The sequence below is a fragment of the Nerophis lumbriciformis genome, linkage group LG33 (genome assembly GCF_033978685.3).
Source record: "Nerophis lumbriciformis linkage group LG33, RoL_Nlum_v2.1, whole genome shotgun sequence".
NCBI lineage: Eukaryota > Metazoa > Chordata > Actinopteri > Syngnathiformes > Syngnathidae > Nerophis > Nerophis lumbriciformis.
This window is the reverse complement of record NC_084580.2, coordinates 12,380,001-12,394,369: the sequence shown is the minus strand read 5'-3', so window position 1 is coordinate 12,394,369 and position 14,369 is coordinate 12,380,001. Positions and strand designations below refer to the sequence as shown.

At 39.4% G+C, this 14,369-nt stretch overlaps 1 protein-coding gene across 3 annotated transcripts in view; it reads left to right on the top strand.

Annotated features, from left to right (window-relative positions):
- The window catches only part of aopep (aminopeptidase O (putative)), a 207,872-nt gene that overhangs the window by 134,612 nt on the left and 58,891 nt on the right, over positions 1-14,369 (top strand). For all 3 annotated transcript variants that reach the window (XM_061928246.1, XM_061928245.1, XM_061928247.1), the window contains 2 exons: positions 11,100-11,162; positions 11,757-11,846. In XM_061928246.1, the coding sequence (XP_061784230.1) occupies positions 11,100-11,162; positions 11,757-11,846 (153 nt within the window). The remainder of the gene's footprint in view (positions 1-11,099; positions 11,163-11,756; positions 11,847-14,369) is intronic.

Genomic DNA, 14,369 nt, shown 5'->3' with positions numbered 1-14,369 from the left:
GACGGAGAGGGATCAGTGGGGGGACAACCTGAGGTAGACAAAAGCCTTGCTATTCATGGAATGGTAGCAGTGGATCAAGGTTGCAAAAAGAGCTATGTGTGCTATCCCGTTACACAATGCCAATTTACTTGCCTCTGCACTCACTGGCTTTTCCACAGCCCACTCTTGACAACATCCTCTTTCTACTATCTTTGGCTTTTTGTGCTATTTCTGCTGGAGTAGCGTTGTGTCATACGCACTGAGTGGTATCCAGGCATGCAGTTGTCCTATTGAACCTTGTGTGTGGCATGTGAACATATTACAAGATGAATCACATGTGTGTTTTTGTGTATTGTGTGTGTGTGTGTGGAGAATTGTGCATGGAAGAAGTGTCATTGTGTGATGATGTAGTTTGGTCGAACACAATGCATCTACTTCCTACTCTGTCCATATCAAACGTAAACCTTAAAACTAGAGATGGCCGAAAAATGCTTTAAAATGTAATATCGGAAATTATCGGTATCGGTTTCAAAATTATCGGTTTCATTTAAAAAAAGTAAAATGTATGACTTTTTAAAACACCGCTGTGTACACGGACGTAGGGAGAAGTACAGAGCGGCAATAAACCTTAAAGGCACTGCCTTTGCGTGCCGGCCCAATCACATAATATCTACGGCTTTTCACACACACAAGTGAATGCAAGCCCATACTTGGTCAACAGCCATACAGGTCACACTGAGGGTGGCCGTATAAACAACTTTAACACTGTTACAAATATGCGACACACTGTGAACCCACACCAAACAAGAATGACAAACACATTTCGGGAGAACATCCGCACCGTAACACAACATAAACACAACAGAACAAATACCCAGAACCCCTTGCAGCACTAACTCTTCCGGGATGCTACAATATACACCCCCCGCTACCCCCCAACCCCGCCCACCAATAATGCACTTTGTGACTTCAATAATAAACATGGCAGTGCCATGCAGAGGTGGGTAGAGTAGCCAGAAATTGTACTCAAGTAAGAGTACTGTTACTTTAGAGATTTATTACTCAAGTAAAAGTAATGAGTAGTCACCCAAATATTTACTTGAGTAAAAGTAAAAAGTATGTTGTGAAAAAACTACTCAAGTACTGAGTAACTGATGAGTAACATACACACACATATCATATATATATATATATATATATATATATATATAACTGTGTGTGTGTGTGTGTGTGTGTGTATATATATATATATATATATATATATATATATATGTATATGTATTTATATATATATATATGTATGTATATATATATATATATATATATTTATATACACATAAATTGATATATACAGTATATCATTTATATTTATTTAGTTTGCCGTTTTTGTTTACATGTTAAAGGTGTTTTAATGAATATACATGCATGTTTAACATACGGATTCCTTTCTTTCATGAAGACAAGAATATAAGTTGGTGTATTACCTGATTCTGATGACTTGCATTGATTGTAATCAGACAGTAGTGCTGGTAACGTCCACGTTTTCAAATCGAGGAGAAGAAAAGTTCCTCCTTTCTGTCTAATACCACATGAAAGTGGTTGGTTTTTGGCATTTTATTTGTCCAGCTTCCATATTCGTTTTCACACACTTTACAAGAAATACATTGGCGGCAAATTCCGTAGCTTGCTAGCTTGTTTGCGCTGGCTTTCGGAGACTCTTATTTTGTAAGTGCAAGCGCGATGGAGCGGCACTTTTATTGTGAAGACAGGAACTGTGCAGTCAGTCTTTAGGCTTTTGACGGGATGTACGGTTGAAATAAAAACGTGTCTTTTTTCCTTCACACTTTTGATTGATTGATTGAAACTTGTATTAGTAGATTGCACAGTACAGTACTTATTCCGTACAATTGACCACTAAATGGTAACACCCCAATAAGTTTTTCAACTTGTTTAAGTCAGGTCATGTGACCGCCTGGCTCTGTTTGATTGGTCCAACGTCACCAGTGACTGCATTTGATTGGTGGAACGGAGTCAAATGTCACTAGTGACTGCATTTTATTGGTGGAACGGAGTGAAACTTCACCAGTAAGGCAGGCACTTTGAAGGTCTGTCTGACAGACCAAAACAAACAAAGCGTGCATTAAAAGATCGATAAAAATTAGTAGCGAGTAGCGAGCTGAATGTAGATAAAAGTAGCGGAGTAAAAGTAGCGTTTCTTCTCTAGAAATATACTCAAGTAAAAGTAAAAGTAAGTTGCATTAAAACTACTCTTAGAAGTACAATTTATCCCAAAAGTTACTCAAGTAGATGTAACGGAGTAAATGTAGCGCGTTACTACCCACCTCTGGTGCCATGTTGGCATTTTTTTCCATAACTTGAGTTTATTTATTTTGGAAAACCTTGTTACATTGTTTAATGCATCCAGCGGGGCATCACAACAAAATTAGGCATAATAATGTGTTAATTCCACGACTGTATATGTCGGTATCGCTTGATATTGGTATCGGTAATTAAGAGTTGGACAATATCGGAATATCGGATACCAGCAAAAAAGCCATTATCGGACATCTCTACTTAAAACCTTTATTTACTGTACAGACAATGTTTTAAGTAACATTTTAATATTCGTAACTGACATACAAGTGTAAAAATACCTGAGCAACTTTATGACACTATGTCTGAAATTGCATCACTTTACATAGATTGGACTAATCTGTTGGAACTGCACTTTTTTTTATTTTGCCTATCATTCACAATTCTCATGTCTTTCTCTTTTCTCTGCATTCTAGATAGTGAAAAACCGCTAATAAGAAACAGCTGTAATGCAGGTAATAAGGAGTCATCTATTCCGCTTATAAAGCCCTCTAAAAAAAAACCTACAAAATCCCAATGACGCTCAATTTGCATGCTGTCACCTGCAATTACCCAAGCTATTGTAAGAGCTAACACAGCGCCATGTTTAGAGAGACACTCACACTGCTTGTCTGGCAACTAGCGAGAGGTATGTTGGCTACTGAGCTGCTGCTAAATCCCCTCTGTGTTTGGAAGCTAATGCTAGATTATAAATCATGCCTCACACCTGTATAGTAGAAGGTTGTGGCAATAAACTGAGAAGTTGGTCAACTTTGAAATTCAACTTAGACCCAAAGACATCTCTCCGAAGACACGGCAATATGCTTGTTTCATCCTATTTTTTTTTTTTTTTTTTACCTAAGGAGTGAGGGTTGTGACAAACTAATCATTTAAACGGGGAGCAAAAGTCTCCTGCTGAAAGATATAAACATCCCATCAGTCAGCATTCCAGTTATAGCAAACATTGTAAGTGACTGTTTTGTTGCGTTCATATTTAGTTTAGTACTACTGCTACACAAGGCTTAGTGTTTCACTATAGCCAGATCTGCGTATCACTCAGTGTTTAATTAAAACTTGAAGCTCATCCTCGGTATATTCATGCTCAAAAATGTAAGTTTCTGGATCATCATTTGTCCCATCCGAAAGATAGGATGGAGCTAGACCGTTTAGTATTTTATACGTAAGTAGTAAAACCTTAAAGTCACATCTGAGCCAGTATAGGCGTAATATGATCAAACTTTCTTGTTCTTGTTAAAAGTCTAGCAGCCGCATTTTGTACCAATTGTAATCTTTTAATGCTAGACATAGGGAGACCCAAAAATAACACGTTACAGTAATCGAGACAAGACGTAACGAACGCATGAATAATGATCTCAGCGTTGGTGGTGGACAAAATGGGACGAATTTTAGCGATATTATGGAGATGAAAGAAGGCCGTTTTAGTAACACTCTTAATGTGTGACTCAAATGAGAGAGTTTGGTCAAAGATAATACCCAGATTCTTTATTGAGTCGCTTTATGTAATTGTTTTGTTGTCAAATGTTAAGATGGTATTATTGAGAATAATAATCAGCATTTCTGTTTTCTTAGCGTTAAGTTGCAAAAAGTTGCTTGACATCCATTGTTTGATTTCATTTAGACACGCCTCCAGGTGACTACAATCTGGCGTGTTGGTCAGCTTTAGGCATACTTGCCAACCCTCCCGAATTTTCCGGGAGACTCCCGAAATTCAGCGCCTCTCCCGAAAACCTCCCGGGACAAATATTCTCCCGAAATCTCCCAATTTTCAGCCGGAGCTGGAGGCCACGCCCCCTCCAGCTCCATGCGAACCTAAGTGAGGACAGCCTTTTTTTATGACGGGAGGACAACAGGGTGACAAGAACTAAATCATCCAGACTAGAGATAAATTGTATTATTATGTTTATCTTACCTAAAAATAAATATATTTATTAATTTAAAAAAGAAACTAAATACATTTTTACTATATTTTGCTAAAAACATCAAAATTAATTATATTTTTATTTGTATTTTTTCTGACTCCTTATTACATCCAGCCATTGAATTATACATTAAAATAAACATATTGGAAATAGTTAATTTTAAATGATCATAATAATTCATTTAAAATGACCATATTTAATTATTTAAATAATTGCTTGTTTATTAACAACTTTAGCATTTTATTCATTACATTTTGAAGCTCTCAGAAGCCAAGTTATGTTATATTCCTTAAGATTTGTTTATGCAAGTTTGAAGTATCAATTATCTAAACACAGTTTTGTTTGCATATTTTCAGGATGTAGATATATATATATATGAAATACTTGACTTAGTGAATTCTACCTGTAAATATACTCCTCCCCTCTTAACCGCGCCCCCAACCACGCCCCCGCCCCATCCACGCCCCCGCCCCAATCACGCCCCCGCACCCCACCCCCCACCTCCCGAAATCGGAGGTCTCAAGGTTGGCAAGTACGGCTTTAGGGGCATGTAGAGTTGGGTGCCATTAGCATAACAGTGAAAGCTAACACCGTATTTGCGTATGATGTCACCTTGTGGCAGCATATGGATGCTGAAGAGTTCAGGGCCAAAAACTGAACCATGTGGAACTCTGCACGTTACCTTAACATACTCCGAGGTCACATTGTTACGCACTGCATCCTGTCAATAAGATAGGAGTAAACCAAGAAAAGGCTAAGTCTATCATACCAATACGTGTTTTGATACTTTCTAATAGATTGTTATAATCGACGGTATCGAAAGCAGCGCTAAGATCAAGTAGCTGCAACATGGATGATGTATCAGCATTCATAGGTAGCAATAGTAATTTTTGCGAGGGCTGTCTCTGTAAATTGATTTGCCTTGAACCCGGACTGAAAGAATTCACAGAGATTGTTAGACGCTAAGTGTTCATTTAGCTGTTGTGCAACAATTTTTTCGAGGATTTTCGAGATAAAGGTAAGGCGGGACGGTAGTTTGCCAAGAGAAGAGGATCGAGGTTAGGTCTTTTGAGCAGAGGATGAATAACCGCTTTTTTGAATGCCAGGGTACCAGTACCAGAGCAAAGTGATAAGTTAATAACATTTCGCACTGTTGGTCCTAACAGCCCCTTGACAAGTTTCCCAGGAAGTGGGTCAAGTAAACATGTTGTTTGTGTTGTCCCATTTACAAGTTGCAGGTGTTCCTATAATGTTATTTCTTCAAAAAAAAAAAGAGAGATTTTGGAGGGCAATATCTGTCGTACATACATTCATATATGCGTTAATAGTAGGGCTGCAAATCTTTGGGTGTCCCACGATTCGATTCAATATCGATTCTTGGGGTCACGATTCGATTATAAATAAAATTTTTTCGATTCAACGCGATTCTCGATTCAAAAATGATATTTTTCCGATTCAAAACAATTCTCTATTCATTCAATACATAGGATTTCAGCAGGATCTACCCCAGTCTGCTGACATGCAAGCAGAGTAGTAGATTTTTGTAAAAAGCTTTTATAATTATAAAGGACAATGTTTTATCAACTGATTGCAACAATGTAAATTTGTTTTAACTATTAAATGAACCAAAAATATGACTTATTTTATCTTTGTGAAAATATTGGACACAGTGTGTTGTCAAGCTTATGAGATGCGATGCAAGTGTAAGCCACTGTGACACTATTGTTCTTTTTCTTTTTTTATAAATGTCTAATGATAATGTCAATGAGGGATTTTTAATCACTGCTATGTTGAAATTGTTACTAATATTGATACTGTTGTTGATAATATTCATTTTTGCTTCACTACTTTTGGTTTGTTCTGTGTCGTGTTTGTGTCTCCTCTCAATTGCTCTGTTTATTGCAGTTCTGAGTGTTGCTGGGTCGGGTTTGGTTTTGGAATTGGATTGCATTGTTCTGGTATTGCTTTGTATTATTTTGTTGGATAGATGAATAAAAAAAATAAAATAATAATAAATAAATAAATAAAAATAAACAACTTTTGAAAAATGAGAATCGATACTGAATCGTACAACGTGAGAATCACGGTTTGAATTCAAATCTATTTTTTCCCACACCTCTAGTTAATAGAACCCAGTTGAAGCTGGGACGCTTTATCTTTAATCTCCTTTCTAATGAGTTAAATTTTCTTAGTAAAGAATTGCATAAAGTCATTAGCCGAGTGGGTGGAGCTACTGGGAGGACCTTGTTGGGTTAGCGATGCTAATGGATTGAACAAATATTTATTGAGGCGTATGCGATTGGAGTAGTAATTAGTTGTAGCTAAGGTAAGCGCGTGTTTATAAGTTAAACTATCACTCCATGCTTGATGGAAAACCCAAAGTTTAGTCGCAGGCCTCTGGTGTTCCAGCTTTCTACATGATAGTTTAAGAGCTTTGGTTTGTTCTGTAAACCAGGGGGTACGCCTTTTAGGAGCCTTTTTTAGCTTTAGCGATGCTATACTATCAATGGCGTCGCGCAGGGCATCGTTAAAGTTGTTAGTGAGGTTATCGATAGAGTCCATATCATTTGGGAATGGTGCCACTACCGAGGGCAGTAGACCAGCAAGAGTCGTGGTTGTGACAGCATTAATGTTGTGGCTGCTAAAGCATTGGTTATTGGTAGCTTGTTGACAATGAGTCAGAACTTCAAATTTTATAAGGTAGTGATCGGACATTATTTTAGTGTACGGAAGTACCATAACTTTGGAGGTGGTGACACCCTGGACAGGGACTAGGTCTATTGCATTACTGTTGCGATGCGTGGTTTCATTTATTAATTGTATAAGACCAAAGCTATCAATTATAGTCTAGAGCGCCACGCATCCATTCATATGGATATTATAACCCCTCATTATAATTATATTATCTGTGTGCGTCACTAGATCAGCAACAAACTCTGAAAAGTCCCTGATAAAGTCTGAATAGGGCCCAGGAGAATGATACTGAACAGCCAGATGGAAAAGTAGTGGTGTGACAGACCTCATTGTAAGCACCTCAAATAATTTATATGTATTACTTAGGTTAGGACTAAGGTTAAGGTTTTCATTGGATATTAGTGCGACCTCTCCACCCCTTTCAAGGAGACGGGCAATATGTGAGAAGATGCCTCGTTAAGCGGCACAAATTAATCTGGTTTTTGCCAAGTTTCACTGAGACCAATGATGTTAAGATTATTGTCTCTAATGACTTCATTAACTAATAATGTTTAGGGAGACAATGATCTGATGTCTAAAAAGCCCATACCATAGGTAGTGGGCTGTTTTGAGGAATTTGTGTTAATGGTATCTGTAGTAGGGATGATGTTTGATAAGAAATTATCGAGTTCGAGCCCATTATCGAATCCTTTTATCGAACTGATTCCTTATTGATTCTCTTACCGAATCCAGATAGGTTGTTGTATATGGAAAAAAACACAATATTTGGTTTAACAAAAGCTCACTTTTATTTTATAAGAAAAAAATAAAATAAATAAATAAATATTGACTGTTACCCACCTAAAAAAATTTAAAAAATAAATATTGACTGTTGTTACTCAAAGTATATTAAGTGGGATTTTTCAGAAAAACAAATATATACAGTAACACAAAAACAACCTGTCTCTGTGATCACTATAGGTGAATAGCCATGCTCGGTCCATTATTTTTGCTGCTTGTGTGACATCACAGGAAATGACGTAGCTCAGTCATTAGACTGTCCCACAGGGCATTTCTTGTGGGACGGGATTCGTTCCCAGGGATTCGAATAAAGAACCAACTCTTTTTCTTTACTATCGTGGCCTAGATAATGGGAACAGTTTCTCAAAAACGGGATTCGAGTCCATGGAATAAGTTATTTTCTTATCGAACGGTTCTTTTCTTATCGAACAACCGGGAGAACCGGTTTCGAACATCATCCCTAATCTGTAGGACTGATATTAGTAACATTACGTCTATTTTGTGTAGTGCGCCGTAAATAATTTCAATCACATCTACGAATTGATATGATAGGGATCTTGAGATTGTTTGCTTGGTGCTGCGATAGATTTAACGCGTCATAATTTGCCACCTCAGTAGAATGCATGTTCACCTCTGGCACAGTCACTACAAAAAAAAACATTATGTGAGTTATGTATTATTCTATAAGAAATACTGTGTGCATGAATTTTCCAGCCTGGCGCTGGTTAGTTCTAGCTTAACTGACTCGTCACCCGAGCTAACAGACACTGTAATTGCCTGTGTCCAAGCTTGCTCTAGTGTAGTTTGTCAAATGTGACTCAAATAGTAGTCTATATTTCCGGAAAGGGGGATGGAGCCTTCCCGGTTCTGGTGAAAGCCGTCCTTCTTCAGCAAGCCCGGTTTGCCCCAGAAAGAGGGCCAATTTTCAATAAACGTTAGTCCCTGTTCTGTACAAAAACTAGCCAGCCACTTCTTAAAAGAGACTAATCTATACCTCTCATCATTGCCTCTCGCTGTCAAAGGGCCAGAGACAAGTACTCTACGCCGAGACATTTTTCTAGCGAGATTACAAATCCGAGCTATGTTACTCTTTGTAATCTCTGACTGTCTCATCCTAGTGTCATTGGAGTAGCTAGTGGTGCGATTAGCCTGTCGTACGTGTTCACTCGGCCTGTTGCGAGTCAGCTCCCTAGGACTAGCTTCAATATCGGGTGCCCTGGCCCCGGGAATACACTTAATTATTTTACTAAGTTGTATGTTCTGGATGATGGAGTCCCCTATGACTAAGGTGTGGTGTCTGGTAGACTGGGGTGTAGAACTAGCTAAAGGGCTAAATTTAATATGCGACTCAACCGCTTTACAGTGGCTTGTAGGCCGCTTAGGGCTTCTACAAACTGGGTCAGTCAGCTCGCTAAAGCTAACGCTAGCAAACGTGTCTCCAGCATCTAAAGTTACAAAATTACTTTCCTTTAACCGGCAGACACAGTCCTCTAGTAGGGCCAACTTATCCATGAGAGCAGTGCAGGAAGAGTAGCGAGCAGTACTCACGTTGTTTCTTTCACCGAGTCACGGTCTTGCCGTCTTCAGAGCAACTAGCTTAAAGTTAAAGTCCCAACGATCGTCACACACACTAGGTGTGGTGAAATTTGTCCTCTGCATTTGACCCATCCCCTTGTTCACCCCCTGGCAGGTGAGGGGAATCATTTGGTGATCCAACCCCCAAATCCAACCCTTGATGCTGAGTGCCAAGCAGGGAGGCAATGGGTCCCATTTTTATAGTCTTTGGTATGACTCGCTTAGCTTAGCTTTGTTTGCTTAGTAGCTACTTAGCTGAGAGAGAGATGGTGACACAGAGAGTGGGTAAGTTTGATAAGACTACTAAATATTAGGGATATCCGATAATATCGGACTGCCGATATTATCGGCCGATAAATGCTTTAAAATGTAATATCGGAAATTATCGGTATCGGTTTCATAATTATCGGTATCGGTTTCAAAAAGTAAAATGTATTACATTTTAAAACGCCGCTGTGTACACGGACGTAGGGGGGAAGTACAGAGCGCCAATTAACCTTAAAGGCATTGCCTTTGCGTGCCGGCCCAGTCACATAATATCTACGGCTTTTTACACACACAAGTGGATGCAAGCCATACTTGATCAACAGCCATACAGGTCACACTGAGGGTGGCCGTATGAACAACTTTAACACTGTTACAAACACTGTGAACCCACACCAAAACAAGAATGACAAACACATTTCGGGAGAACTTCCGCACCGTAATACAACATAAACACAACAGTACAAATACCCAAAATCCCTTGCAGCACTAACTCTTCCGGGACGCTACAATATACACCCCCGCTACTCTCCAACCTCGCCCACCAGTAATGCACTTTGTGACTTCAATAATAAATATGGCAGTGCCATGTTGGCATTTTTTTCCATAACTTGAGTTGATTTATTTTGGAAAACCTTGTTACATTGTTTAATGCATCCAGCGGGGCATCACAACAAAATTAGGCATAATAATGTGTTAATTCCACGACTGTATATATCGGTATCGGTTGATATCGGTATCGGTAATTAATAGTTGGACAATATCGGAATATTGGATATCAGCAAAAAAGCCATTATCGGACATCTCTACTAAATATGTTTGATGAGGAATAAAGAAAGCCGTAAAACAATTACAAGCACACAGACAGAAAGATAGTACTTTGTTTTTGCGCAGCAGCAGACTTTTCCGGACGTGACGTCACTCGTCGGAAGTGCAAGGTCAGGAGGAGCCACATTTGATCCTTATCTGAACCACATTGAAGCAACTTGAGTTCAACTGACCTCAGATCATGTCACTGATTTTGCCTCGGCGTAGTTTTTGTGTCTGAGTAGCGCTCCATTGATGATGTCGCGATGTCATTAACGCTGTTGAGCCACATCCCTCCAGCAGCCTTTTCGCTGAAAGCCTTGACAAGGTTAAGAGAGTAAATGGTATGCCTGTCTGTGTGCGTGTGTGTGTGTGTGTGTGTGTGTGTGTGTGTGTGTGTGTGTGTGTGTGTGTGTGTGTGTGCAGGGGGTGGGGGGGATCAGACATTAAGACAACCGATGCGACCATCCCTTCTGATGTGTGCCAGATATCGCCTTTCATCCACTTCCTCCTCCAAGAGTCAAGTCACCAGTTTCCGTCCTGTGGAGCGAGTTGAATCGCACACTCCCGCCTCCCTCTCCTTCCACCTCCCTCCCCTTCCGTCTCTCTCTCTTTCTCTTGTCTTTCTGGCTCTTTCTCTCTCTCCCTGGCTCTGCACAGCATTCCACTCTGTCCCAATCACTCACAGCTCTCCCCTCTCTCGTCCAGTGGCTGCACGAAAGGAGCGCCGTATGGTCCAGGTCGACGCCGGCGGAGGAAGTCAAGGCGGAGGTAAGCACTCTTGCGTCCTCGCACCTTTTGAAGTACGTTACCTTGTGAAGTGTATCCTATGACTCGGCCACCTCGTTCCCTTTTATTTCTGATTCTGTCCCTGCACATATGGTATAATGGCATTTTTCCGTGGCGCCATCAGTGAAGCGGTGGCACCCACTGCTTGTGCATCTGTTGCTTGTCATTCACGTTTCTCATTAAGTGTTTTCTTAAACTTCCCACGTTAGTGTTTGTGATACTTCCGCTAATCTGGCAAACGCGTCCCACCAGATCCACATTGACGTTAAGATAGTTTTGCACTGTGTAAATGGATCCGTAGTTTCACTATTAACTCTTTCTGTTCGTGCGGGTTCCATACGGAGCGTGACGGCGCGCCGAGAGGCTGGAATGATTATGCCCCTGCAAAAGAGCGCGACAGTAGACGTGTACGTTTAGACGTGTCAAAGCAGGGGCTGGTGGCTCACTCCGTCCAATAGATCCTCGTTGGACTTTCCACTCGTCACGGCTCACTCAAAGCTACTTTTTTCGCTGTTTTTCCTCCCACCTCATTGCGCCCTTAATTTCCTGCCTCACTCCCTCCCTTCCCTCTTGCAGGTTGCAAAATGGATTCTCCTCAGTCGGAGTCATCAAGGGAAGGGCAGAAAGCGGAAGCGATCGGAGGCCAACAAGGTGAACTACAAAGAGGTCTGTACCACATTTTGTAACTTCTTCTTCTCATTTTAACCCTCTGAGACCTAATGTCCTCTGCAGTGGACATTTGTGTTTTTCATAACCGGGTAATTTTTTAGTTTTTTAGTTTTTCCCCGATGTTTGCTTGTATGTTGTTGCTCCAAGGTTCCTCCTGCCCACATATTTAACCTGTTAAGCACTTGTATACATCACATGCCTCTCAGTCTGCATGTGGTCACGGTCAGTGTGTGTTTGTGTCTATGGGAGGGGGCTGAGGAGGAGGAGGAGGTGGCGGTGCACACTTTGGCCGTGACATTCGGGCTTTTGAGGCTGCCATTGAAGGTCTGCAGCACCTCCGCGACTACTTCCTGTCTGGCCACTTCAAAAAAAAAAAAAAAAAAAAAAGATCATCATGCAAGTTAATTAGAGCTCTCCAGAGATGGCTAATCCCTTCCAGTCCCTAATTGACACACAAACACGCCTGCATCATTAATGGACGCAGACTGATCCAGGAGTCACACAGGGCCAGGAGTCATTAGCGAGAGTAGCGCGGGGTTTATATATCACTTTACGTGAACGCCAAATCTCGTATTTTTACGAGCAGGGAAAAGGTAGTTAAATAGTAATACACAGCGCAACCTCTTAAGGCCCTAAAGTTGTACTTTCAAAAAAAAACAAAACACATGATGCAGCATGACGTCATGATATCGTGTATCTGGAGACCTCCGTTCAGTGAGCGTCAAAAACTTTGCATAGCTTTTTGAAACCCTGAGGCCAAAACAATATCGAAGAACGCCAAAGGAGAAAGATATATAGCACTTTTTGTACACGTTGTGACTTGTTATCAAAAGTAAAGGTGGACTTTGTTGTTTTCACGTGTTATAAGTGACACCTTTATCAGTAAAGACTGTTCTGTTGTTGTTTTTAAGTCCTACTGCTAATAGTTAACTCTTAAAAAATACGTTTAAATTAAAAATTTAAATTAAATCCACAAGCCGCATTTGTAAAATTGAAATTACGCTTTCATTTACAAAGTTTTTATTGTTTTTACGTTTTAATATTCGGAATGATTACCGTATTTTTCGGAGTATGAGTCGCTCCGGAGTATAAGTCGCATCGGCCGAAAATGCATAATAAAGAAGGAAAAAACATACAAAGTCGCATTTTTGGGGGAAATTTATTTGATAAAACCCAACACCAAGAATAGACATTTGAAAGGCAATTTAAAATAAATAAAGAATAGTGAACAACAGGCTGAATAAGTGTACGTTATATGACGCATAAATAACCAACTGAGAACGTGCCTGGTATGTTAACGTAACATATTATGGTAAGAGTCATTCAAATAACTGTAACATATAGAACATGCTATACGTTTACCAAACAATCTGTCACTCCGAATCGCTAAATCCCATGAAATCTTATACGTCTAGTCTCTTACGTGAATGAGCTAATTAATATTATTTTATATTTTACGGTAATGTGTTAATCATTTCACACATAAGTCGCTCCTAAGTATAAGTCGCAAAAACTGCAACTTATAGTCCGAAAAATACGGTAACTTATTTTCACACTTCACAAGCATAATTTGTTGAAAGAATAGGTCTGATATGTCCATTTGTGACGCGAATGGTGTTACGTTCTTGTCATTAAAGGCTGTTTATTACTCAATATTCACAGTTGTTTCACCTTACGACATCACCTTCATCCCCTGCTATGTCACGCTTCAAATAATGCGGCTTAACCACTTTGCAGATTTTTGGGGAGATATTTAAAAACATTTTTAAAGCACGTTCTACAATTGTTGGTCTTGACTTAAGAAATTTCAATCATAAAAATGGCCAAATAAACTAAAAATATCAATACAACACAGTTATTAGCCACTAGGAGAGACCAAACCATTCAAAGGTCCAGTATCATGACCACTGATTGGCTCAGCCTCAGGTAGCATTACTATATTGTTTTAAAAATTGTAAAGGTGACTAAAGAGTGTTATTTCATGTTTAATGGGATCTCATAATGTTAAAAAACGAATTTAGAAGGTTTTTTTATGCTCTAGCTTTTAAAAAATACTGGATTTAAATGAATGATTCTTACTTGGCGGATATGCATTTATCAGGCATACCTACTTATTGACCGTAACTACCGTATTTTTTGGACTATAAGTCGCAGTTTTTTTCATAGTTTGGCCGGGGGTGTGAATTATGTGTGGAATTATTAACACATTACCGCAAAATATCAAATAATATTATTTAGCTCATTCACGTTAGAGACTAGACGTATAAGATTTCATCGGATTTAGCGGTTAGGAGTGACAGATTGTTTGGTAAACGTATAGCATGTTCTATATGTTATAGTTATTTGAATGACTCTTACCATAATATGTTACGTTAACATACCAGGCACGTTCTCAGTTGGTTATTTATGCGTCATATAACGTACACTTATTCAGCCTGTTGTTCACTATTCTTTATTTATTCTAAATTGCCTTTCAAATGTCTATTCTTGGTGTTGGGTTTTATCAAATAAATTACCCCC